At 43.4% G+C, this 25835-nt stretch overlaps 1 protein-coding gene across 2 annotated transcripts in view; it reads right to left on the bottom strand.

Annotated features, from left to right (window-relative positions):
• The window catches only part of COG7 (component of oligomeric golgi complex 7), an 88544-nt gene that overhangs the window by 48930 nt on the left and 13779 nt on the right, over positions 1-25835 (bottom strand). For both annotated transcript variants that reach the window (XR_007124335.1, XM_047713130.1), the window contains exons 5-7: positions 13919-14001; positions 13042-13164; positions 2196-2394 (exon numbers count right to left, since the gene is read on the bottom strand). Coding sequence is in view for 1 of the 2 variants with exons in the window: in XM_047713130.1 (XP_047569086.1) it covers positions 2196-2394; positions 13042-13164; positions 13919-14001 (405 nt within the window). In the remaining variant the exon portion in view is untranslated. The remainder of the gene's footprint in view (positions 1-2195; positions 2395-13041; positions 13165-13918; positions 14002-25835) is intronic.

Here is a 25835-nt window from a genome sequence, read left to right as displayed (position 1 = left end):
GTGCCCCAATAAATAAAATCTTTAAAAAAAAAAAAAATTTAAAGCACACAGCTGGATGGCTCAGTCAGTTAAGCGTCTGCCTTAGGCTCAGGTCATGATCCTGGGTCCTGGGATCACGACCCAGATCAGGCTCCCTGCTCACCGGTGAGTCTGTTTCTCCCTTTCCCTCTGCCCACCAACCTCCCCCGCACCAATGCATGCTCTCTTGCTCTCGCTCTATCTCAAATAAATAAATAAAATCTTCAAAAAAAAGTAATTAAGGATACAGAGACACTGTCATTCATAGAGAATCTGCACATGGATATAACACAAAATATTGTTTTTAGATGGGAGATGGAGAATGACCTTCCTTCTTTGTCTTTTCTGTTTTTTTAATAATGAATGCCTGTTATTTATTAATTATAAAATAAATTATCTTGGGGCGCCTGGGTGGCTCAGTGGGTTGAAGCCTCTGCTTTCGGCTCAGGTCATGATTCCAGGGTCCTGGGATCGAGCCCCGCATCGGGCTCTCTGCTCAGCAGGGAACCTGCTTCCCTTCCTCTCTCTGCCTGCCTCTCTGCCTACTTGTAATCTGTGTCTGTCAAATAAATAAATAAAATCTTTAAAAATAAATAAATAAATAAATTATCTTAAAAATTTCATTTTTCTAAAAAAAAATTTCATTTTTCTATTGCAAAATCTTTCATATATTTCTAATCATGCCATGTACATGCATTAATTACTAAAATAGAAACAATGTTAAAGGCAAAATATAAAGTTTGAAAATATTTCTGCAACATACTTGATAAACAATGGGGAAAAAAATCCTTACTCTATAAGGATATTTTGGGGAGGTACACCAAATTTTTAACAGTGGTTACATATGCATATATTTTCCATTTGTGGAAAATGTGTATTTATATTTGAATTACTGGGAGAAAATATAACAGAAGGCTGCCAGAGGCTCTCTCTGAGTGCTGAGGTGATGAATCATTTTTATGCTTCTGTATTTTTATTTTTGCGTAGTGAATCATTTTTATGCTTCTGTATTTTTATTTTTGTGTAGTGAATCATTTTTATTCTCCTGTATTTTTATTTTTGTGTGTTTCTGAAGTATTTTTAGATTTAAAGAAATACTTTTTTGAAAACCTCAATAGGAATCCTTAAAAATCAAAATTTCTGCGGCTGGCTAACAAAGCACTTCCACATCTGCTTCTTTGGAGGGTGGTCCTCTCTTCTTCAAGGATGTCCTTCACCGGTGGGAGGAAGGCGACCAGCCCTTCTGCACTTTGCCCCACCTTCATTCTACTAGGCCCTAGAAGGCAGCACGTCCTATGCTCTAGCCACTTGGACCCCGCATCCCGGTCCCCTGGAAGCTATCCACATCCCCCCGGCCTCTCCCACAACCGAGACCTGCCGAGTGAGTGAGCCAAAACACCTATGATTCATCCGGAACTCGAACAACACACACACTCCCTGGAATGTACAAAGTAATTATACACAAATGTAATTAAAGAGAATAACTATTAAATAAACCAAGGTAGTGACACACAGCAGCCAAATGGCAGAACAAAGCTTCCTGAAACGATTTCCTGATTTGACAGCAGCATGTGTCACGAGATCTGTGCTACTTAAAAGTTTATGATGCTTTTAACTTACAGGGGACACAGGTAGCACATCACTGCTGTGTTCCCAAATAGGAATCAGGAGTGCTTTGTTCCCAGATACAGCTGGGGAATGCCCCGTTCCCCCATTACCACCCTTAGTCCTGACACAGCCTCCCTGTCCTTAAGAACTTGCCGGTGCCCCATCAAAAAGCTCCTCTAACCTATCTGTTCTCTTAACTTACTTTTTAGGTTGAGTTGTCTGAGGTTTTATGATGCCTCAAAGGGAAGAGGACTCCACCCTCCCAAGGTAGCCGGCCGCCAACTCAAGGCCACCGATGTCCAGCTACCTCATTTATATTCTAAGCCCCTGCTGATGTACCCATCCCGTTCGCAGAGCATACAAAGCCCCTAGGTAGCACTGGGCTTGGTTAACAGGCAACAACCATTTCCACAATGGCATGCTTTCCTGGAAGCGGCTTCTGTATCTGCTGAGAAGGAAAACAAGGATCCCTTCCAATTCTGCAAGATCAGTCATCTAGAAGACAGGAAAACCCAGGCCCCAGAAGCTTCAAAAAGAGCAAGTGAAGACAAGCCAGAAGGAATGTTTACGTGGGTGGGGGAGCTGCGCCATCTCCAATCCCTTGGCAAAGTGGGCGGTGGCGTCATAGAACTCCAGCAGCTTGAGAAGCTCCAGCTCAGGCCCTGCCCTCTCCAGGCTAGAGCTGAGGCAGTCGGGCAGAGCGGGCAGCAAGGCCCCCAGAGTCTGAATCAGCAGCACGGTCACCACCTCGTGGGGGTTCTTGAAAACCTGCAGCGAGACAGAGGTATCGGTGTTAGCACACAGGGCCAAAGAGGAGCACACCTGTTAAAGAAGCAGTCTCTTGGGCTGCTCTCAGAGGAATCCCTCCAACAGCTGGAAAGTGACCTGGTCAAGAGCTTTTTAAGCCCCAACCGATCCTTATCCCAAACTTGAGCAAGCTCAGAAGGCCAAGTAACCGGCAGAACGTGCAACCTGTCCAGAACAACTGGCTACTTCATGTCTATCACTGGCCCCAAGTGCCTCTTTCCCCATCTGTCATGCAGGGTATTGAGATGGCCACCCAAAACTGGCCAGTGAGGACTGTGTGGATGACAGTGCAGAAACTGGGAGTATGTGGGAGGTGGGGAACAAAATGGAATTAAAGAAGAGCAATTCGCTGAGTCAGGGCTGAAGGACATCTAGCCAGATTTGCAGAGCAGCCCACAGCCACCTCTCCCCTTGACACAGATCTTTGGTAAAGATGGATTTATCTTTTATTCTAAGGACCACCAGGAAGAGTGTGTGCAGGGCCTTTAAGATTACAGATTTAGTTATTCGCTAAGAGTCTTTTCTTTTTCTGTTTCATATACTACTGCTCTCTCGTGGGCAAAACTGGAAGAATGTATACAGTACATTTAGAGAGGGGTTCTGATGGACACCCCTGTCTGTGATGCTTTTTTATCATAAAAATGCTGTTTTATCATAATATAACTTAAATACGCACAAACATGAAAACAAGATATAACGCCATTCCCAGGTAACTCTAAGGCCAAAAAAGGTGTAAGCTTAAAACCTGTAAGATCAATAAACTCAAATTTTTAGGAGAAAATACCCTGAGAGGAAGGAAAATGAAAGCACAACTTCTCCAAAGTTATGGGACACAGCAAAAGCAAGACTAAGAGGGAAATTCATAGCTTTAAACACATACATTAAAAAGGAAGAAATATCTCAAATCAATAACCTAACTGTACACATTAAGGAAAAAGAAAAATAAGAAACTAAACCCAAAGTTAGCAGAAGGAAGGAAAAAATAAAGATTAGAGCAGAGGTAAATGAAATAAAGAATAGAAAGTAATTTTAAAAATCAACAAAACTAGTAGGTTCTTTGAAAAGACCAACGAAACTGACAAACCTGGTATCTAGACTGACCAAAAAAAAGAAGCTTTCAATTACTAAGATCAGATATGAAGGTGAGTACATTTACTACAATTTTACAGAAATAAAAGGGATTATAAGAGAATATGATGAACAATTATATGCCAACAAATTAGATAACTTACATGAAACAGACAAATTCCTAGAAACACAATTTGCCAAAACTGATTGAAGAAGAAACAGAAAATCTGAATAGTCCTATAACTAAGTAGGAAGGAGGCAGAATCAGTAATCAAAACCTGTGTTGCCCCAAAGTTTACATGTTGAAGTCCAAATCCCCAGTATCCCAGAGTGTGACTAGCTTTGGACCTAGGAGCTTTAAAGAGGCAATTAAGGTAAAATGGGTCATCTAGGTGGGCCCTTATCCAATCCGACTGTGTCTTTATAACAAGAGAAGATCAGGACACAGACACCAATAGAAAGCAAGCATAGGTAGAAGACTGCCACCAGCAAGCAGAGAGAGGTCTCAGAAGAAATCAACCCTGCCAATACCTTGATCTTGGACTTCTAGTTCCCGGAACCATAAGAAAAAAAATTTCTATTCTTAAACCATCCAGTCTGTGATATTTAGTTATGGCAGTCCTGGCAAACTAACACAAAACACTTCCTAACTCATTCTATGAAGCCAGCATTAACCTGATACCACGGCCAACCAAATACTAAAAGAAAATTACAGACCATTTCCTTATAAATACACAATCAACAATACCCAATAAAATAATAATAATCTAAATTCAGCAACCATATTAAAAAGGATTATATACCATAATTAAGTAGAATGGATCTCCAAAATGAAGAGAGGCTCAATATATAAAAATTAATCAATATAATGGACTACATTAATAAAATGAAGGGAAGAAAACACATGACCATATCAGTTAATGCAGAAAAAAGCATCTGATAAAATCCAACACATTTTATGTTAAAAAAAATAAGATAAACAAACAACAACCAAAAAACTCAATAAACTAGGACTAGAAAAGAATTTCCTTAACATGATAAAGGTCACACAAGAAAAACAGCTATCATACCCTACGGTGAAAGGCTGAAAGCTTTTCCCCTAAGGCCAGGAACAAGATAAGTATGCTATTTTATTAACACAGTATTGGAATTTCTAGCCGGAACAGTACAAGAGAAAGAGATAATAGACATCTAAATTGTAAAGGAAGAAAAAAATGATCTCTGTTCATAAACTATATGATCTTATATATAGAAAACCCTAAAGAATTCACACACACAACCTGTTAGCATTAATAAATTCAGCAAAGCTACAGGATATAAAATCAACAAACAAAAATCAGTTGTGTTTCTATACACCAGCAATCAACAACCCAAAAAGGAAATTAAGAAAACAATACCATTTATAACAGCATCAAAAAGAATAAAATGCTTAGGAATAAACATAACCAAGGAGCTAAAAGACCTGTTTGCTGAAAACAATGAAAAACTGCTGAAGAAATTAAAGAAAACACAAATAAATAGCAAGACCATCCTGTGTTCATGGACTGGAAGACTTAATACTGTTGAGTATTAAGTTTTATATTGAGTATTAAGTATTATACTCAGTATAATACTGAGCCACCTGGGTGGCTCAGGCGGTTAAGCATCTGCCTTTAGCTCAGGTAATGATCGCAGGGTCCTGGGATGGAGCCCCACATCAGCCTCCTTGCTCAGCCTGCTTCTCCCTCACCTTCTGCTGTTCCTCCTGCTTGTGCTGTCAAATAAATAAACAAAATCTTAAAAAAAAAAAAAAAAAAGAGAGGGCACCTGGGTGGCTCAGTGGTTTGAAGCCTCTGCCTTTCAGCTCAGGTCATGATCCCAGGGTCCTGGGATCGAGTCCCGCATCGGGCTCTCTGCTCAGCAGGGAGCCTGCTTCCCTCTCTCTCTCTCTGCCTGCCTCTCTGCCTACTTGTGATCTCTGTCAAATAAATAAAATCTTTTTTTAAAAGAAAAGAGAGAGAGAAAAGAAAAAGAAGAATGACATTGGGAAACTCTCACTTCCAGATCTCAAAACTTACTACAAAGGTACACTAATCAAAACAGTGTGGCACGGGTATAAGGATAGACACATAGTCCAATGGGATAGAGAACCTAGAAATAACCCATCACATACAGGGTCAAATAATTTTCAACAAGAGTACCAAAACCATTCAATGGGCAAAGGACAGACTTTTCAACAAATGCTGCTCTGAAAACTGGATATGCACATGCAAAAGAAAAACACTGCAACCTTACTTTGCGCCATTACAAAAAAATTAATTCAAAATTAATCAGATCCAAACATTAAGAGTAAAGTATAAAAATCTTAGAAAAAAACATTTGTTTGGATGCCTGGGTGGCTCAGTCAGTTAAGCATCTACTCTTGGATTTGGCTCAGGTCATTATTTCAGGGTTGTGAGACTGACACCGCATTGGGCTCTGCGCTCAGTGGAGACTCTGTGGGGTTCCTTCCCTCTCCCTCTGTCCCTCCCGTTTGTTTCCTCTCTAACATAAATAAGTAAATCTTAAAAAAAAGAAAAAAGAAAAAAACACTGGGGAAAATCCTCATGCCCTTGGATGTGGCAATGATTCCCAAGTGTGACACCAAAAGCAGAGGCAACAACAACAGAAAAACAGATAAGGGGCACCTGGGTGGCTCAGTGGGTTAAGCCTCTGCCTTTCAGCTCAGGTCATGATCCCGGGGTCCTGGGATCGAGCCCCGCATCAGGCTCTCTGCTCGGCAGGGAGCCTGCTTCCCTTCCTCTCTCTCTGCCTGCCTCTCTGCCTGCTTGTGATCTCTGTCTGTCAAATAAATAAATAAAAATCTTAAAAAAGAAAAAACAGATAAATTGGGCTACATCACAATTAAAAACTGTGCATGAAGGAACACTGCAAACAGACTAAAAAGACAACCCATGGGATGGGAGGAAATACTTAGAGATCATATATCTAATAATAAGGGATTAACAGCCCAAATACAGATCAAACTCAAAACATAAAACCAAAAACCCAACTCAAAACTGGGCAAGGACTTTAACACGTTTCTCCAAAGATGATGATAAAAATGGCTGATAAACAAGTGAAATGGTGCTCAGCGTCAGTAGTTCTTAGGAAAACACGAATCAAAACCACTTCACATCCACTAGGATGGCTATTATTTAAAAAAAAAGAAAGAAGGGAGCACCCAGGTGGCTCAGTCGGTTAAGCATCTGCCTTCAGCTCAGGCCATGACCTCAGGGTCCTAGGACTGAGCCCCACATCAGGCTTCCTGCTCAGCAGGGAGTCTGCTTCTTCCTCTCCATCTGCCCCTCACCCTCTACACATGCTCTCACACTCTGTCTCTCAAATAAATAAAATATTTAATAAACAAAAGGAAAAGAAAATAACAAGTGTTAGAGTGGATGTGGTGAAACTGGAACCTTCATACATTTGCTGGTGGGAGAGTAAAGTGTTACAGCTATTGCAGAAGACAGTCTGGCGGTTCCTCAAAAGGTTAAAAAAGATGTGATCCGGCATTTCCATTTCTAGCTGTACAGCCCGAAGAACTGACAACAGGGACCCAAACAAGTCCCATGTTCACATCAGCATGATTCACGACAGCCAAAAGGTGGGAGTGATCCAACTGTTTATCAACACATGAATGTATCAACAGAACGTGGCAGGTACACATAATGAAATATTCAGCCACAGAAAAGGAATGGAAAATTCCAGTATCTGCCACAACACGGATAATCCTTGAAAATATTATGTTAAGTGGAATAAGCCAGACACAAAGGACGGGTACTGTACAATTCCACATCTAAGAGGGATCTAGAATAGGAAAATAGAGACAGTAGAACACAGGACACCAGGCCATGGGGGAGAAGGGCTTGGGGAGTTACTGCTCAACAGGCACACAGGTTGGGATGATTAAAAAGTTCTGGAAACAGTGATAACAGTTAATCAACACTGTGAATATGCTCAATGCTGCTTAACTGTACACTTAAAAATGGTAAATTTTATGTTAGATACGTTTCACCACACACACACACACACACACACACACACACAAAAGTCATTTCAAATTTAAAACCAGTAAAACTCAAAATAACGGGACAGATGAAGATGATACCCTGCAACTAAACCTTTTCATCATTAATTCAACCTGACGGCACAGGTTCCTCTGAGCTCCCAGCCGCCTCTACTCCTCCGTGATGTGTGAGGATTCCCGTACTGCTTCCATCTCTAGGCAAACTACCAGCTACTAAGGAAACATCAAGTTGGTTACGGCATTAAACAGAATGCACTTGGCGCCAAGTGCATACATCACATAAGTACTGAGTTTGTCCCCAAGAGAACAGGGACACCAAAGTGGATATCACCACGAATGCACCCACTCAATCACACGACAGCCACTGGTCCTATGGCGATCATGTACGTAATCCAAACTACTTTTTTTTTTTTTTTTTTAGATTACTATAATAATAGAGAACTCACAAAGCTTCAGTGAACACCTGTTCAGTTTGAGAAACATCCCTGCTGGAATCTGAGAGACAAAGAACCAAACAAGCCAATGAGGAATGAAATGACAAAACTATGGGAACCTCCCCAATTCGTATTCCTTGAGCGACAGTCTTCCACCCGTCTCCTGTACAACACAGTTGAGGCGGGCCGCTCTTCCTTGGCATTTAAGTGTCCCAAACTAGAATTCATTACTGTCCCCGTGACCTTCCCAGACCTGCTTCCCTCAACTTGTGTATTTCTGACAGTAACCTCTCCCTTCCAACACAATGAAGATCTCCCCTCGGACTTTTCCGTTATCAGTTACTAGGCCTTAACAACTGTCCACTCTTCTTGAACTGGATGCCTTTTATACGTTTCCATCACGCAAGGCCAGACAAAGTTCCTGCCTTGTCTCCAACCTTTCCTCATCAGATCACTGCCTATACTACCTCCAAATTTGTTATTTTTTAAATGTTATTTTTAAGACTTATTTACATTTTAAATATTTAAAATTGCAAGATTCATCAGTTACTAACATCCTGCCACAACTGCTTTATTTCTCTAACACAGGTCTAATGCAGGCACCTCAGCATGTACCTCCTAAAAACAGGGCCATCCTGGGGCAGTTGGTTGTCTCAGTCAGTGGAGCACACGACTCTTGATCTTGGGGTTACAGGTTTGAGCCCTATGTTGGGTGTATAGATTACTCAAAAATAAATTCTTTTAAAACAACAGCAGCAACAAAATGGGGGAATCCTCTTACATCACAACACTACAAGTAATCAAACTTAATCTTGAAATAATACCTTTATGGTCCAAGTTCAAATTTCCCCAACTATCCCTATATGGCTTTTTTGTCATCATGCAGAATCCAATCAAGGACCATTCAATTACATTTAGTTGTCATTCTTTTTTTGTCTCCTTTAATCTAAAATCAACTCAATTTTTTTTTGTTTTTAAGATTTTACTTATTCATTTGTCAGAGAGAGAGGCACAGCGAGAGAGGGAACACAAGCCAGGGGAGTGAGAGAAGCAGGCTTCCTGCTGAGCAAGCAGCCCGATGTGGGGCTCGATCTCAGGACCCTGGGATCATGACCTGAGCTGAAGGCAGACGCTTAACAACTGAGCCACCCAGGCGCCCCAACTTTTTTTTTTTCCTTTCACCACACTGACATTTTTGGAGAATCCAAGACAACTGTTTCACGAAATGGTCTTGCATTTGAATGTGTCTGCGTGTTTCCTCATGATAGCATTCAGGGTTAAGCCTTTTGGGCAGGGAAACTACACAGGTGATTGTTCTGACACCAAAATCATCCTTAAAACGGCAACGTCATCACTCAGTCTGTGGCTCGAGACTCACTACCTTCTTGAGAAAGCCACGCTCCTGCCTTGGCTCCACAGTTCGTCTGCCGTGTGGCTCCGCTGCCCACACACACAGCTGCACCAACACGAACCCTCCTGTCTCCAGCCAATGCAGTCCCTTCACGGTCACCGAACAGGCAAATGTCAGAGAATCATCAAGGGCTTCAGCCGCCACTCAGCCCAACGTCCGCATCTGATAGAAGAAACCTTTTGCTGCAAAAAAAAAGGGACCCAAGGAAGAAAGGAAAATGGACCTTGTCTAGAAAAAGGTATCCTGACTCCTCACCACGTCTGGTGAAGAGGGACTGGGCGGTGAGGATCTCCTTCACTCTCGTCTCCTACTCCCACGACCTGGGGCAGGGGAAGAATTAAACTAAGTCACTCTGTTCTAAGGAGCTCTAACCGGTGGGTCCGCTGAAGCTACGAAGGCAGATCCTAGACCTTCAGTAGCATTTTTTTTTTACGCGTCTCAATTAAAACACGCTGGGTCGCTTACACTCAGAGGTGTCCCCCGGTCCTTGGAAGTGATGTGGCGAAAGGATTCTCTGGTCATGGGTCAAAGAACCACCACAAAGTTCCCAGACTTACCAACTTATCGACTAGGGCTTCAGAAATCAACCTCAAGAGCCCACCTGACAACAATCTGACCTGACCTTACACTATACAACAAGACCAATTTCAAGACGGACCACAGATGTTACTGTAAAAAGTAAATAAGCTTCTAGAAGAAAACACAGCAATCTGGGGGTTTGTGATAGTTTCTTACAAAACAATAAAAAAAAAAAAAACTGGATAAACGAAGCCTCATCAAAATCAATACCTCTGTTTAAGCCACAGACCGGAAAGCAGTATCTACAAAATAGATTTGACAAAGGACTTTTAGATTTTATTTATTTATTTGTCAGAGGGAAAGAGAGAGAGAGCGCGCGAGATCACACAAGCAGGCAGAGGCGGACAGAGAAGCAGGCCCCCTGCCAAGTAAGGAGCCTGATGTGGGACTTGATCCCAGGACCCTGGCATCATGACCCGAGCCAAAGGCAGCGGCTTAACCCACTGAGCCGTCCAGGTGTCCCTGGCAAAGGACTTTTATCTGAACTATAGAAAGAACTCCTATAACTCAATAAGAAAAAGGCACATAAACCAATTTTCTGTAATGGCCAGAAGATCTGAACAGCCACCTCACAAAGGAAGATATAAGTACACTGAGAAGGTGCTCACCAGCCTTAGTCATCAGGAAAATACAAATTAAAACCACACTGAGATACTACAACACACCCACCAGAATGGCTAACTTAAGAAAGACTGACATCACCTACCATTGGCAAAGATGTGGGGCAATCGGGACTCTCGCATCCTTGTTGTGGGAGTATAAAAAGTACAACCACTTTGGGAAAATGTCTGGCAGTTTCTTATAACTCTAAACATACACCCCCGCCTGATGACCCAGCAATTCCACTCCTAGGTATTTACCCAAGAGATATGAACATGTGCATCCACAAAAATACTTAGAGAACAATGCTCATTAGCAACTTCATTCGTAATAACCCCAAACTGAAACCATCCCAAGTGTTCCTCAATGTAAGTATGAATAAACAAACTGTGGTCTAGTCATGCCACGAAACAGTATTTAGCAATAAAAAGGAACAAAGTACTGATTCATACAATAGGAATAAATTTCACAAACATGCTGAATCCAAGAGGCCTTACAGAGAGAACACATACCATACAATTCCATCTACAGAAAATTCAGTTAACAGGCTACTAATTTATGGTGGGAAAATACCAGAACAGTGGTTGCCGTCAGGGGTACTGGTATGAAGACCGACCAGGAAGGAGTAAGAGAAACTTCTAGAGTGATGGTAAATGTTTTCTACATCTTAAGAGAGATTAGGTTACATAGAATTTGTCAAAAATAAATCAACTGGGACACCTGGGTGGCTCAGTTGGTTGAGCGGCTGCCTTCGGCTCAGGTCATGATACCAGCGTCCTGGGATCGAGTCCCACATCGGGCTCCTTGCTTGGCAGGGAGCCTGCTTCTCCCTCTGCCTCTGCCTGCCATTCTGTCTGCCTGTGCTCACTCTCGCTTCTCTCTGCTTCTCTCTCTATGACAAATAAATAAAGTCTTTAAAAATAAAAAAAATTTAAAAATAAAATAAATAAATAAATCAACTGGCATACTTAAGATCAGTACATTTCACAATTTTATCTCAAAAGAATAAGGGAAATAAATATTGAACTCTAGTTACTAATATGTATGTTTAGAAGTAAATGATGCTTACAAGTTCCTTGAAATCAATCAAAAAATAAGACTAATGAATGGACAGATACATGGAGAGATGGATAGGTTTATAATAAAGCAAACATAGTGAAATATTCATTGCAGAGTGCACGAAGTGGATATATGGGCGTTCACTATACAATCCTTTCAACTCTTTCATATGTCAGAAGTTTTTCATATTAAAATACTGGGGGGTAAATCAGAAGGGGAAACATTTACTGTGGTGTGTTTTGTTTTCTTTTGCATTGTACTAAGCTTCAGGAGATGACGGCTTCTTATCATGCTTACCTCTTGAAAAGGAAATGGGCCACAGACAAAAGATATAGACTAGAACAAACTCACAGCTTACAAAATTTAGAATGAGGCCTGAACACAAGTCTGAAAAGTCTAAATCCTTTTTCTGAGATGATGAAGGGCATCTGCACATGCGGCCGTGAACTGGTTTTATCCTCACGACATGAGAGACAGTAGAAGAGGCAAGGGCACAGAAATGAGTGGGCATCGACAGGGTCACTGAGAAGCGACATTCACATAAATGCCGAGGAACGACTACAGGAGGCTGGGTTTTGTGTTGTTGTGACCTAACTGAGTTCTGCTGGCTCCAGGGGAAAGCAACGGGGGTTGGAGCAGAACACTTTAACCAGCGGGAGGGACACGACCCTGTTTGGGGGGTTCTCTCCAGCTACAGCTGAGCTCATTCCAATGGGGGACAGATGCACACTGTAGGACGAGCTCACAACTCACTCTGAAAGCAAAAAGACAAAAATCAAGCCACACAGGCCCGGTAAGTCACAGCCTCTTCTGCCCTCAAAGAAGGAAAGAGGATCTGGGGCACCTGCAGGCATCCAGACAAAGGAACAGTGGTTCATACCCCGGAAGGCGGAAAATGCCACGCCGAGAGGCTCTGGGAAAATAAATGACGGCAAGTGTCCACTGGCAATGAAGTTCCTCTGCCTCATCGGTCCCCTAAGTCAGAGGGCACCTTTCAAACTGCACTCTTCCTCCAGCTCTGGGTGTGCTGTGTGAATAAGGGAAACGAACTCTAGGCCAGGTACGTTTTACCTGAAGTTAAGATAAAAACAATCTTGTTCGGTCAAACAGCACCTGACCAAGGGCCTCCTGCTTCTAGATCAGGAGATAATGGCCTTCAGGAATTCCACAGGCTTCCTGGCTGAACACCATGCAACGCTGTCACATTAGATTCTATTTAAGATACAGAGAAACACGATAACAAGAGTCTTAAGGAGACCTAAAGGTTTTACTGCCTTGGGTTTCGAGGCTTCACTTTACCTCCTTTGGTGAGGGCAGCAAACAGGGAGATGTTCCGAGCAGCAATTAAAGCGGGGAGACACCATTCCCAGGGCAGGCGCCCATCCCCTAGGACCCACGCGAGCGGTTACCTGCGCTGCCCACTGGATTTGCGTGTGCCAGGCCCCGAGCAAGGCATCATAGAACTCCGTGAGCTGCCGGTCCAGGGGGAGGTCACTCTGGCACAGTTCTTGCCAGGTCGCTAAGAGCTGCGCCTGCAGAGGCACAACAGAGGGGACCTCGCTGAGGAAACAGGATATGCAGCCCTGCCACCCCAGCAAGGCAGGCCACATCGAGCCACCCGCTCCCCAGGGCGAGCGGATGCCCCCTGATGACCGTTCACTGCAAACAAAAGTGAAGGAAACAAGACTTCGGTGCCTGCTCTGATCCACAACTCGAGCGTGACTCCGCTGCCCTCCGGGTGCTCCCTGCTCTTTTCACCTCACCCCAAAGCCTGCCAAGGTCCTTCCACCAGGCATGCTACACTCTCTGGAAAAGACCTCAAGGTGTGAGCACGTGTGCCCTTGAGCCCCATGGCCAACAGCGCCGCTTAAGACACACAGGCGCTGGACCTAGAGGAACTCAGTCAGCCCAGAAAGCGGTCAGGTTTTCAGCTCATGTCGACAACTCTAGAAAACAAAAAAATTCTTCAGGCTTCCTGAGGGCATAATAAGGCCTAAGACACGACTCTCCCTTGAAAGACAAAAATGCAAAAAATTTAAACAACTTGTCAGTGTGTAAGTGAAATTCAGCTATTAACCTACAAGAGGCCGAAAGGGAGGGCTTGTGTTTGCCAAGTGCCACGAAAATGAATCCACAGGTTGGACCGAGAACGCCCCCTACTGGCGAATCAGAAGAAAAAAGCCAGAGGGCACAGAGGCAAGTGTCTCCTCCTTGGAGCTGGCAAATTGGAGCTGCGCAGCCCAGCATGGGAGCATTCCACAACCGTAAGCACCCCCAGCTCCTCACCTTGTGGCATTTGTAGTAGTAGGCAAGCAGCTGGGGCATCCGGTCGATTTCAGTAAACACCTTCACAAACACTCTGGACTGATCTAAAGGAGAACAACATCAAACATGGCCACATTGGTACCAGGCTTCCTGCTGCAGACCAGAGAAAGAATTCCCCCGGCTAAATGTGGATATGTGTAAGGTTGCCTTCTGAACTGCCTACCTACACAGTGAATTAACTCACACACAGAGAATACAGATACGAAAAATAAGTTAAGCATAAGGGCAGAATATGTGACTCAGATGCCACAAGCCTTGGCTTGTTTAGATAACGCATCTGTACGCTTCAGCGAGGGAACTCAGATTATACATCAGCAAAGTCACTGTTCCACGGAAACCAGGAAATGAGTTCGAATCAGGCCTGGGCCGGGGGTGGGGGTGGGACAGGGTCGGTGGTAGGAGCTAAGCCTGGGCTACAAAACTGAAGGAGACTCTCATGCTCAGGGTTGTGCAAGGGCAGGGCGAGAGCCTCCTTAGATTTTCTGCTTTAGGCAATTCACCTGCCTCACCTCCTCCTGGGCCAGACTAAAATCATAAAATGTCAGCGACAGAAAGGCATCTGAAAAACCATCAATTGAACTCATTTTACAGGGCAGGAAAGGGCAGCCCAGAGAGCTTCAGTCACTTGCAGGCCAACGACAGGACTGCTCAACCACAGCAATGGATGAAACTATATAAAACTACTGCTCCTCAACCATTTGACCCTACAAAAGCAGCAATCTCATAGGACTCAATCTAATATTTATATGAACTAAGAAATACTGACACAGCAGACCTTCTGCCAGCTGCAGAGAACAAATCATGCTCTTTTCTGCCCCAGGGCCTTTGCACTTACTAGGTCTTGGATGATCCTTCTGGCTGTCTGTGTGGTTCTCCCCTTCCCTTATCAGGAAGGCCTTTCCCAATCAGCCAACCTAAATTAGGTTTCTTCTGTTATTTATTCGCCATCACATCTTTCCCTTTGTAGAATTAATTAAAATCTGTATTTTTCTATTTAGTTACCTGCATAACAGTTTGTTATCTTTCTCATCCTCAGAAATACAAGGTCTATGAGGCTGTGACCTTTCCTGTCTTGTCTCACTGTTCCTAGAAATTAGCACAGCATATGGTACACACACAAAAAATGTAGTAAATTGGGACACCTGGGTGGCTCAGTGGGTTAAGTCTCTGCCTTCGGCTCAGGTCATGATCTCAGGGTCCTGGGATCGAGCCCCGCATCAGGCTTTCTGCTCAGTGGGGAGCCTGCTTCCCCTGCCCTGCCCCTGCTCGCTTCTCTGCCTATTTGTGATCTCTGTCAAATAAATAAATAAAATCTCTTTTTAAAATGTGGTAAATTAATGACTATTTTAAATAGCATTGCTTTTCAGAAATATAAATAGTATGTTCGTGGTAGAAAAAATGGAAAACAAGAAGAAAAAACTGCCTATCACACTCTATTAAACACTGTCAACATTTTGGTGTATATTCAAAGAATGCTTTTAGACAGAAACGGCTACAACGTTACTAGTCCAAAAATACAATCACAACTTAAAAAGTTTCCACCCCAGAGTCGAATTTGTTATTTCTTGAAACAAATAATAAAACAGAACTTGGCGGCACAGCAAACCCCCGTTAGTAAAAGCATTGGAAAACTTAAAGGTGACATGTGACTCTTTAGCCCTTACAGAGGAATTCGAGTTTTTCAAGGTTAGGACATTAAACACAAACACGTAACACTGGGGGAAGAGTTCCTGATTCAGACAAGAGAAAGAAAAAAATGGGAAACTCACTTCGGCAACCGTCAAATACTTAGGCTCTTGAGATACCACCAACTCCATGCAGAAGGCACTGCTGAGCCCTTGCCTGGTGAAGGGCCGTCTGCTGGGTGCTGCGGTGGGGGGATAGGGGGTGGGGTTCTGATGGCAGACGTGTTGTTTTGCAAGCACATCCCACTGCCCTTCTGCTGACAGAGCTCTGGGCGTTCTCTGAGAGACCATGGGCCTGCCTCCCCTTCTCCCATTTTTCTGTTTTTGGTTTTGGTTTTTTTTCTTACCAGGCAAAAAATTTAGGTTTTATTACCGAGTAACACCCTTAGCACTTTCTTACAGCTGCTAGTAATTACACATACATAAGACAGAGCAGATGTCGGGGCAGCTGGGTGGCTCAGTCATTAAGCGTCTGCCTTTGGCTCGGGTCGTGATCTCAGGGTCCTGGGATCGAACCCCACATTGGGCTCCCTGCCCTGCGGGAAGCCTGCTTCTCCTTGTCCCACTCCCCCTGCTTGTGTTCCCTCTCTTACTGTGTCTCTCTCTGTCAAATAAATAAATAAAATCTTGGGGCGCCTGGGTGGCTCAGTGGGTTAAGACCTCTGTCTTCGGCTCAGGTCACAATCCCAGGGTCCTGAGATCGAGCCCCGCATCGGGCTCTCTGCTCAGCCAGGAGCCTGCTTCCTCCTCTCTCTCTGCCTGCCTCTCTGCCTACTTGTGATCTCTGTCAAATAAATAAATAAAATCTTTCTTAAAAATAAATAAATAAATAAAATCTTTAAAAAAAAAAGAGCAAATGTCAATTGTCTTTATGAAAGAACACTTTGGTTTTGTTTCTAGTTTTACCGACATGACATCACTGTGTAAGTTTTAAGGCATACATCATGCTGGTTTGATCGACACATACTGTGAAATGATAATAGGTTCAGCTAACAACCATTTCCTCATACAGACACAGTAAAAAGAAAGGAAATAAGGAAAGAATAAAGGGGAAAAAATTCTTCTAGTGATGAATACTCCTAGGATTTACTCTCTTTTTTTTTTTTTTTTTAAGATTTTATTTATTTATTTGTTAGAGAGAGAGAGAGAGCATGAGCACAGGCAGACAGAGAGGTAGGCAGAGGCAGAGGGAGAGGGAGAAGCAGGCTCCCTGCTGAGCAAGGAGCCCGATGTGGGACTCGATCCCAGGACGCTGGGATCATGACCTGAGCCGAAGGCAGCCGCTTAACCAACTGAGCCACCCAGGCGTCCCTAGGATTTACTCTCTTAACAACTGCCCTGGTATCTCCTACAGCGTTGTTATAGGATTGTTATACATAGGATTGCTATAGGACTGTTCACTCCAATCATCATACTGTATGTTACAGCCCTGTACTTGTTATAACTGCAGTTTGTATCTTTTGACCATTTTCCATTGAAGTGTTTCTAGTGAAGCTGACTCTTCTACAGGATCCAGGGCTGGCCAGCCAGAGCCTCAAATCCACCTGACCGAAGTAAGTGATTCAGAAGGGCAAAAGCATGCCAATCAATGCAATCAAGATTAATGCTGGGCTCTCTTCTTAAGCTGTGAGGACAAAAGCCTGGAAGTGTACAGGCCACCACCTGAAGAGTGCACCTGGAAGTAACTAACGCCAACACACAGAGAGACAGAATCAAGAAATGGCAAGAGACATGGTCCTAATAATAACACAGTCTGTGCTCCTGGATCAGCAAAACCTACTCCAGAACTTCTCAGTTCCGTACGCAACAGATTCTCTCTCTCTTTTTCACGTAGGCCAGTGTGAACTGGGTTTCTGTCACTTGCAGTGAAAGAATCCCAAACTCAGGAGTGCCTGGGTGGCTCAGTGGGTTAAAGCCTCTGCCTTCGGCTCAGGTCATGATCCCAGGGTCCTGGGATCGAGCCCCGTGTCGGGCTCTCTGCTCAGCAGTAAGCCTGCTTCCTCCTCTCTCTGCCTGCCTCTCTGCCTACTTGTGATCTCTGTCAAATAAATAAATAAAATCTTTAAAAAAAAAAAGAATCCCAAACTCATAGAGGCCTCATGTGAATAAGATGGGGCCTCTAGTCTCTATGCCATCCACCCCCAGTGTGATAGAGGGCCAATGGACTCTTATTTCAAATTAACAACTGATTTTGGATTATAAACAAGATAATATTAACAAACATACAGCACCAATGGGAAATTTCACTTATGCTGCTTTTGCCTATGATTTCACATTTTATTTAGACATATGGAAGTACTTCTCGCACATAAGAGATCTGTCATAGTTATCTATGACAGTTATCTATGAAATGAGGTAAGTATATGGGAAGAAATGCTCTGAAATCTCATCCTAAAACATTTCCCCCACTGCATCAGTCTGCACCACTTCGCCCTAGAAGGTTTCCCTTCACCCTTCTGCCACTCTCTAGACTCATTCTTCCTGGGGAAAAAGAGCATCTTGTATCAGAAAGTATCTGAATGTATCAGTAAAATAAACAGAGGTGAGGCTAATATCAAAGGCCTCCAATATACAACGTAGGTAACAACATAAAAAAAAAAACCACACCCTCGAGAAGCTTCTGTCACACTCTTACATTCACACTTCTTCCAAAGCATCTCCCATTTACAGAATCTCACTTCAACCTCAGTGCAACCCTACTGAGGCCAGAAGACGGAGAAACTGGCATCAGAATAAATAAGCCCGTCCAGATCACACAACCAGAAGGACCGAGACTGTCTCTCAGTCGGGTTCCTGAGGCATCATTTAACTCAAGTTAACTGTCCAAAATGACAACTGACAGATGCAAGAGTTTAAATCTCAGATCCAGCAAAGAATTCCAGGAGCTCTGCTGGTCTGGTTCAGAGAAGAGGAGAGACTTCCAGAAGGAAAGTCTCTGGGATAAAGGGGAAAGGAACTCAGAACCCCTTACTCCCATTTTGGAAAAAAATGAAGGCCTATGGATGGTAGCAAGAAGGAGAGGAAATAAAAAGGCAACCAGAGGGGTGCCTGGGTGGCTCAGTGGGTTAAGCCTCTGTCTTTGGCTCGGGTCATGATCTCAGCATCCTGGGATCGAGTCCCGCATCGGGCTCTCTGCTCGGCAGGGAGCCTGCTTCCCCCCAACCCCCCGCCTGCTTCTCTGCCTACTTGTGATTTCTCTCTTTGTGTCTCAAATAAATAAATAAAATCTTAAAAAAAAAAAAAAAAGGCAACCAGAAATTTAAGGATAAAGATTAAAATCATAGTGCCTGACCTGACTCTGAAAAAATGCACTAAGCTTATAAACTTGTGATAACAGAAACATTATTTACTAATTCAATTAAAAACCATGATATATGAGGCGAATGCAAAAGGAGAGAGGAGTGGTATGAGAGCGAAATCCTTAGCTACAACAATAGGAAGTCAATAGACAATGCCTAAAATTAATATACAAAGAAGTAAAATAATAAATGTATTATGCAAAGGGGCACCTGGGAGGCTCAGTCAGTTAAGCACCTGACTCTTGATTTCGGGTTAGGTCATGATCTCAGGGTTCATGGGATCGAGCCCTGTGCTGGGCTCTGTGCTCAGCAGGGAGTGTGCTTGAGATTCTCTCTCCCCCTCTGCACTGCTACTCCCCTCCCCCTACACCATGCACGCGTGTGCACGTGCTCTCTTGGAAATGAATAAATCTTTAAAAATAAGTAAGGTAGTGTATTTACTTATCCAGAAATACAAAGTGAAATGCCAGAGAAAACAGTTCTGAGAATTAGAAGTGCTCTCCTGGGATCAGGATTGGGGAATGAAGCAGTAGAGGGAAAAAATGTTCTTTTCCCCAGTAAGACCTCCAGTGTTTTTTCAACAACCTCCAGTTTTTTCAACCTCCAGTTTTTTCCAACACTATTGGTGAGCAAATTTTAACTGAATTCAAGAAACAGAAAAATGAAACCAATGAAGTCATTTGTGGGTCTGGATTCCAATTTGTAGTGTAGCTCCATATGCTGAGCTAGAGAGATTTTCAGAAACGCAGCTGCTGCTCCTATTCAAATAGAAACTTCATGAGTTCCCGACTGGTCTCTTAGGACTTACTCCCTCTGGGTTACTGTGAGAGCCATGAAATCTTGAATGGGGGTCCAAGAGAAAGGAATAACATTCACAGAGTGCCTCCCCTAGGACCAGGAAAGTAGGAATCATAGGGTGTGTGCATTCCATACTCTCTTTTCTAAGAAGGAAATTGAGGTCTCATTGCTAAGAGGCAGCAGCCCTTGGGGCGCCTGGATGGCTCAGTCATTAAGCATCTGCTTTTGGCTCAGGTCATGATCCCAGGGTCCTGGGATCAAATCCCACATCAGGCTCCCTGCTCAGTGGGGAGTCCACTTCTGCCTCTCCCCACCACCCTGCTCATGCTTTCGCTTGTTCCTTCTCTTTCAAATAAATAAAATCTTAAAAAAAAAAAAAGGAGGCAGCAGCCCAAAGATTCCAAAGTTGGTCTGTCCATTTCCTAAGTCCACACTCCTTCCACTTGGCCAACAGCCTTCATCAGACTTACTAATAAACTGCTAACAGCCATGAAATTCTTCCCCGGATAGAAATTCCTCAGTCTGTTCAAGGCCAACTATGCTCTCCCAGCTCTCCTGTCCAGGCTCATCTCTGACCATTTCCCAACGTCCACGCCACTGAAATAGGCTTAACTGTTATTCCCACTGCCCCTGAGTTTTCCCATTCCTACACTACTCATATGTATGTTGTTCCCTCTGCTGGAAACATTTCTCCCCACCTATCAAAATGCTACACCCATGGGAAAATGCTCATCTCATGGTGCTCACGGGGAGAAAAACAAGGTACAAAATTGTATATATTCAATGGATAGTCCTGCCTTAAAAGATACAGGTATACACTCACAGGAAAAAACTGGGTCATATCTGGGCACTGAATTAGTTCACTGGTAAATCATCTTCTTTTTTATATTTGTATATATCTTCCCATTCTCAACAACCTGTGTTACCTTTATAATTGAAACAATTAGGGGCACCAGGGTGGCTCAGCAGGTTAAGCATCTGCCTTCGGCTCAGGTCATGATCCCAGGGTCCTGGGATCGAGCCCCACATCGGGCTCCCTGCTCAATGGGGAGCCTGCTTCCCCCTCTTCCTCTGCCAATCCCCCTGCTTGTGCTGTCTTTCACTCTCTATCTCTCAAATAAATAAATAAAATCTTTAGGGGCACCTGGGGGGCTCAGTCATTAAGTGTCTGCCTTCAGCTCAGGGTCCCAGGATCAAGTCCCACAAAGGGTTCCCTGCTTGGCGGAAAACCTAATTCTCCCTCTCCCACTCTCCCTGCTTGTGTTCCCTCTCTAGCTGTGTCTCTCTCTGTCAAATAAATAAAATCTTAAATAAAATATTAAAAAAAAGGAAACAATTTAAAAATTTTTAAAATTCATCTCTCTTTCAAAGTTCTGCACATATGTTAGTTCTTTCAGAAAAGCTTCCTCAATTTTCTATCATCTTTTCCCCTCATCCCAGGGATGGCTAAAACAACTTTCACATTCCATCTTGTAATAAAATTATTTGTGTACTTGTTCTCTCCTGGCCTCACCCTCAACCAAGCTGTGAAGTCCCTGAAGGACAGAAACCTTATCTTATTCATCCTTGCATTCCCTGCTGTTCCTCACATAATCAGTATTTTAAAATAATATTTGAAAAGGAGTTATCCTTTTGAAATGCCTACTTTGAATTACACCAGATAGGAATTATACAAAAGCAAACAAACTCAACCCCTTAAATGTTCACATATTTGGTGGCTTGAGGATTAACAAGTAAATAATTTGGTAAACATCAGCATTCCACACATAGCAATGGACTCTAAGAGCCAAATTCTGGTATTTATATTAAGTAGTTTCTTACATATTTTCCTAAGGGCAGAGGAAAGGACTGAATGGGAGCCCTTGCTTCCAGGTTCACTGCTGAGAAGCCAGGGTGGCAGCCTTGGGACAGGCCTTCCAAAGCACCACCTGTGGCACTCGTCTGCCCCCTTCCGGCTAAAACTCAGATGCCACCGTCTCAGAAGGAAAAGAATAAAGAAAAAATTTAACTGCACAAACTGGTAGCCAACTTTTTATACTCGCTGAGAAGAAGAAGAAGTTGCCTGTGAAGGCAACTATTGTGATGAGACCCCAGCTAAGCTCTGGAAATCTGTTGGTAGATCTCACTTTAATGGGCAGAAGTCCATGAGTTGCAAGATGGCTTTCTGCCCCTAAAATGTTTATTATTTTCCCATGATCCCTTAGATCAATGAATCTCCCATGATCCCTTGAATCATCCCAATGAATCTCCCAATGAATCTCCTAGATCAAACTGCTACAAAAAGTTGCTTCAGGGACTCCTGGGGTGCTTAGTCAGTTAAGCAGCTGCTTTTGGCTCAGGTGGTGATCCCAGAGTTCTGGGATCGAGTCCCACATCGGGCTCCTTGCTAAGTGGGGAGCCTACTTCTCCCTCTGCCTACTATTCCCCTTGCTTGTGCTCTTTCTTTCTCTCTGACAAACAAATAAATAAATAAAATCTTTAGTAAAAAAAATCTGCTTCGTCTGCCTTCGGCTCAGGTCATGATCCTGGGATCCTGGGATTGATTGAGCCCCACATCGGGCATCCTGCTTGGCGGGTGGCCTGCTTCTCCCTCTCCCTCTGCTTGTGCTCTCTCTCTCACTGTCTCTCTCTCTGTCAAATAAATAAAATTTTTTTTAAAAATCTGCCTCAACATAACTCAATTACTGGTTGGTTGTGTAAACTGAGATAGGCATATAAGGTTGGAGACTGTCACTCTGAGCAGAGATGGGAAGTGGTAAGGTGTTGGGGAGGTAACTAATTCAGCAGTGATTCCCCTCCTACCTTTTTTAAGTAGGTCAACAAAACTCTATACTCTGAGATCAAGAGTCGGATGTGTAGCCAACTGAGACACCCAGGCACTTCAGAGATTTCCCTTTAAAAACAGATAGGGATGGGGCGCCTGAGTGGCTCAGTGGGTTAAGCCTCTGCCTTCAGCTCAGATCATAATCTCAGGGTCCTGGGATCGAGCCCCACTTTGTGCTCTCTGCTCAGCAGGGAGCCTGCTTCCCCTTCTCTCTCTGCCTGCCTCTCTGCCTAGTTGTGATCTCTCTCTGTCAAATAAATAAATAAAATCTTAAAAAAAAAAAAAAAAAGCAGATAGGGGCGCCTGGGTGGCTCAGTCAGTTAAGTGTCTGCCTTCAGCTCAGGTCATGATCCCCAGGTCCTGGGATCGAGCCCTACATCGGGCTCTTGCTCAGCAGGGAGCCTGCTTCTCCCTCTCTTTCTGCCGCTTCCCCCTGCTTGTGCTAACGCAAAACTTCTCTCTCTGTCGAATAAATAAATAAATAATATTTTAAAAAATAAAAACCATCAGATAAAAAAGCAACTTGGCCTTCCAGGAAAGCTGTCTGATGAGAGAACACATTACTTTGGGTGGGGAAACTTCCTGATGCTCACCAAAATTCACCACCACGAGAAAAATATACCACCATCTCATCTGTGCTGAAGCCGGGGGAATATCTATACTATAGAACTTCGGAGAAAGTAATCAGATATTCGGTCACCTTGGCCCACGGTGAGTGGGGATTCCAGGAGCACTGGGAATGTTGCCGGGAGCAGCTAAGCATGGCAGGACAAGGTGGAGACAGGGAGCAAAGAGGGGGTCTGGTCCAGGCCAGCGGAGAAGGCTTACTTCCGCATCAGCCCAGAAGAGGCTAAAAAGAGCCATCCTGCCTGCAGAGAATGGGTCTGGAATCGGGCCTGATTTAAATCTGAACAAAGATTGTCAAATATAGCTTGCCCTCGCTACCAAGGCCCATAATCCTGACCCAGAGGGCATCATCCAAACCTGATTCCAGTAGCAAACCTCTTCAGAATGAAAGGAAAAGCATTCAAATTCATGGAGCCACCACCTCCCCACCTCCATTCCTAACTTCTTCTCCAACCCCATGTAGCCAGAGGTGCACCCCAACCATATCCATGAGCTCTGTGGGCCTCTAGCTGCAAAAATTCATGAGAAAATCGGAGGGACAAAGCTACCAGATGGTGACTTTCCACAAACCAGCTCCAGTCCTAGGATCCTAAAGAGGCAGAGTACACTCCAAACAGATGACTGACAAGTGGGTAAGTCATGGAATGGAAAGGCTGGAGATGGGTACTGAATCCGTTCCCTTTAGGCAGCTGAAGAGCACAACACAGAATGTAGCTTTTAATTCAAGGGCAAGACGATAGCTCTCAACAAAGCCCAGGTAAGCAAGGATGGGCTTCTAAGGAGATTGCACGTTATTTTCCAGTAAAGAGCAAGCCCAAAAAAAAGCAGCCACGTAGAAGTATGACTAAGCAGAACTAAAACAAACCAAAAAAAAACCACACAACCCCACAATAGGACCTATGCAGAAGTAGCACAGGGAGGGGAGAAAAGAAAAGGAACAGAGCGTGCAGAAGATACATCATGAGAGCACTTGAAGAACAAGCAGAGGAAGGATAATAAGGAAGTCAAGGACTTTACCACCACCATAAACCAATTAGACCACACACACACACACACACACACACACACAGAACACTCCACCCAGCAACAGCAGAATACATATTTTTCTCAAGTGCCCATGAAACATTCTCTAGGACAGCTCACAACTGAGGCCAGAAAACAAGTGTAGGGGTACCTGGGTAACTCAGTTGGTTAAGTGGCTGCCTTTTGCTCAGGTCACGATCCCAGAGTCCTGGGATCGGGTCCCACATCAGGCTTCTTGCTCAGCGGGGAGCCTGCTTCTCTCTCTGCCTTTGCCTGCCACTCTGCCTGCTTGTGCTCTCTCTCTCTCTCTCTCTCTCTCTGACAAATAAATAAATAAAACCTTTAAAAAGAAAACAAGTGTAACTAAGATGGAAATCATATATCCTTTCCAATCATTATGAAATAAAACTAGAAATCAAAAGAAGAAAAAACAGTGAGAAAATTCACAAATATGTAGAAACTAAACAGCAGTCTTAAGCAACCAATGGGTCAAAGAAGATACCATAAAGGAAATTAAGAATTATCTTGAGACAAATGAAAATAAAAACACAATATACCAAAATATGTGGGATGCCACAAAAGCAGCACTAAGAGCTAATTTATAGCTGTAAAACCTACAGACCAATATCCCTAAGATTTTGTTTGTTTGTTTTTTGAGAGAGTGAGAGGACATGTGCACTCAAGCAGGGGTGGAGTGCTCAAGCAAACTCCACACCTGGCACAGATCCCAACACGGGGCTCAATCTCAGGACCCTGAGACCATGACCTAAGCAGAAATCAGCAGTCAGACACTTAGCCAGCTGAGCCACCCAGATGTCACATCCCTGAATAGTGATGCAAAAACCCTTGACAAAATACTAGCAAACCAAAATCAGCAGCATATTAAAGGATAATACTCTATAGCCAAGTAGAATTTATTCCTGAGATGCAAGGGTGGTTCAATATACAAAAATCAAGCAATGTAATATACTCTATTAACAGAATGATGGAAAAAATCCACATGATCATCTCAAATGGTGAAGAAAAGAATCTGTTAAAATTCAACACTTTTCATGACATAACTCAACAAACCAGGAATAGAAGCAAACTATGTCAACATAATAAGGGACCTGTATGAAAAGCCCCCAGCTGACATAATACTCAATGGTGAAAGACTATTTCAAACTCTTACTCTGAGATCAGGAACAGGACAAGAATGTCTGCTTTTGCCACCTTTATAGGCTTTAGTGCTGGAAGTCTTAGCCAGAGCAATGAGGCATGAAAGAGAAAAACTTCAAAGAGAAAAGGAAGAAGTAAAATTATCTTTGTTTGCAGATGATATGATCTTATAATCAGAAAACCCTAAATATTCCACAAAAAAAAACTTTTAGAATTAATAAGTGAATTTGGCAATGTTGCAGGATACAAAATCAACACACAAAAATCCATTGTGTAGGGACGCCTGGGTGGCTCAGTTGGTTAAGCAGCTGCCTTCGGCTCAGGTCATGATCCCAGCGTCCTGGGATCGAGTCCCACATCGGGCTCCTTGCTTGGCAGGGAGCCTGCTTCTCCCTCTGCCTCTGCCTGTGCTCACTCTCGCTTCTCTCTCTATGACAAATAAATAAATAAAATCTTTAAAAAAA

This window comes from Lutra lutra, chromosome 18, assembly GCF_902655055.1.
Source record: "Lutra lutra chromosome 18, mLutLut1.2, whole genome shotgun sequence".
Classification (NCBI taxonomy): Eukaryota; Metazoa; Chordata; class Mammalia; order Carnivora; family Mustelidae; genus Lutra; species Lutra lutra.
This window is presented reverse-complemented; position numbering and strand designations above follow the sequence as displayed.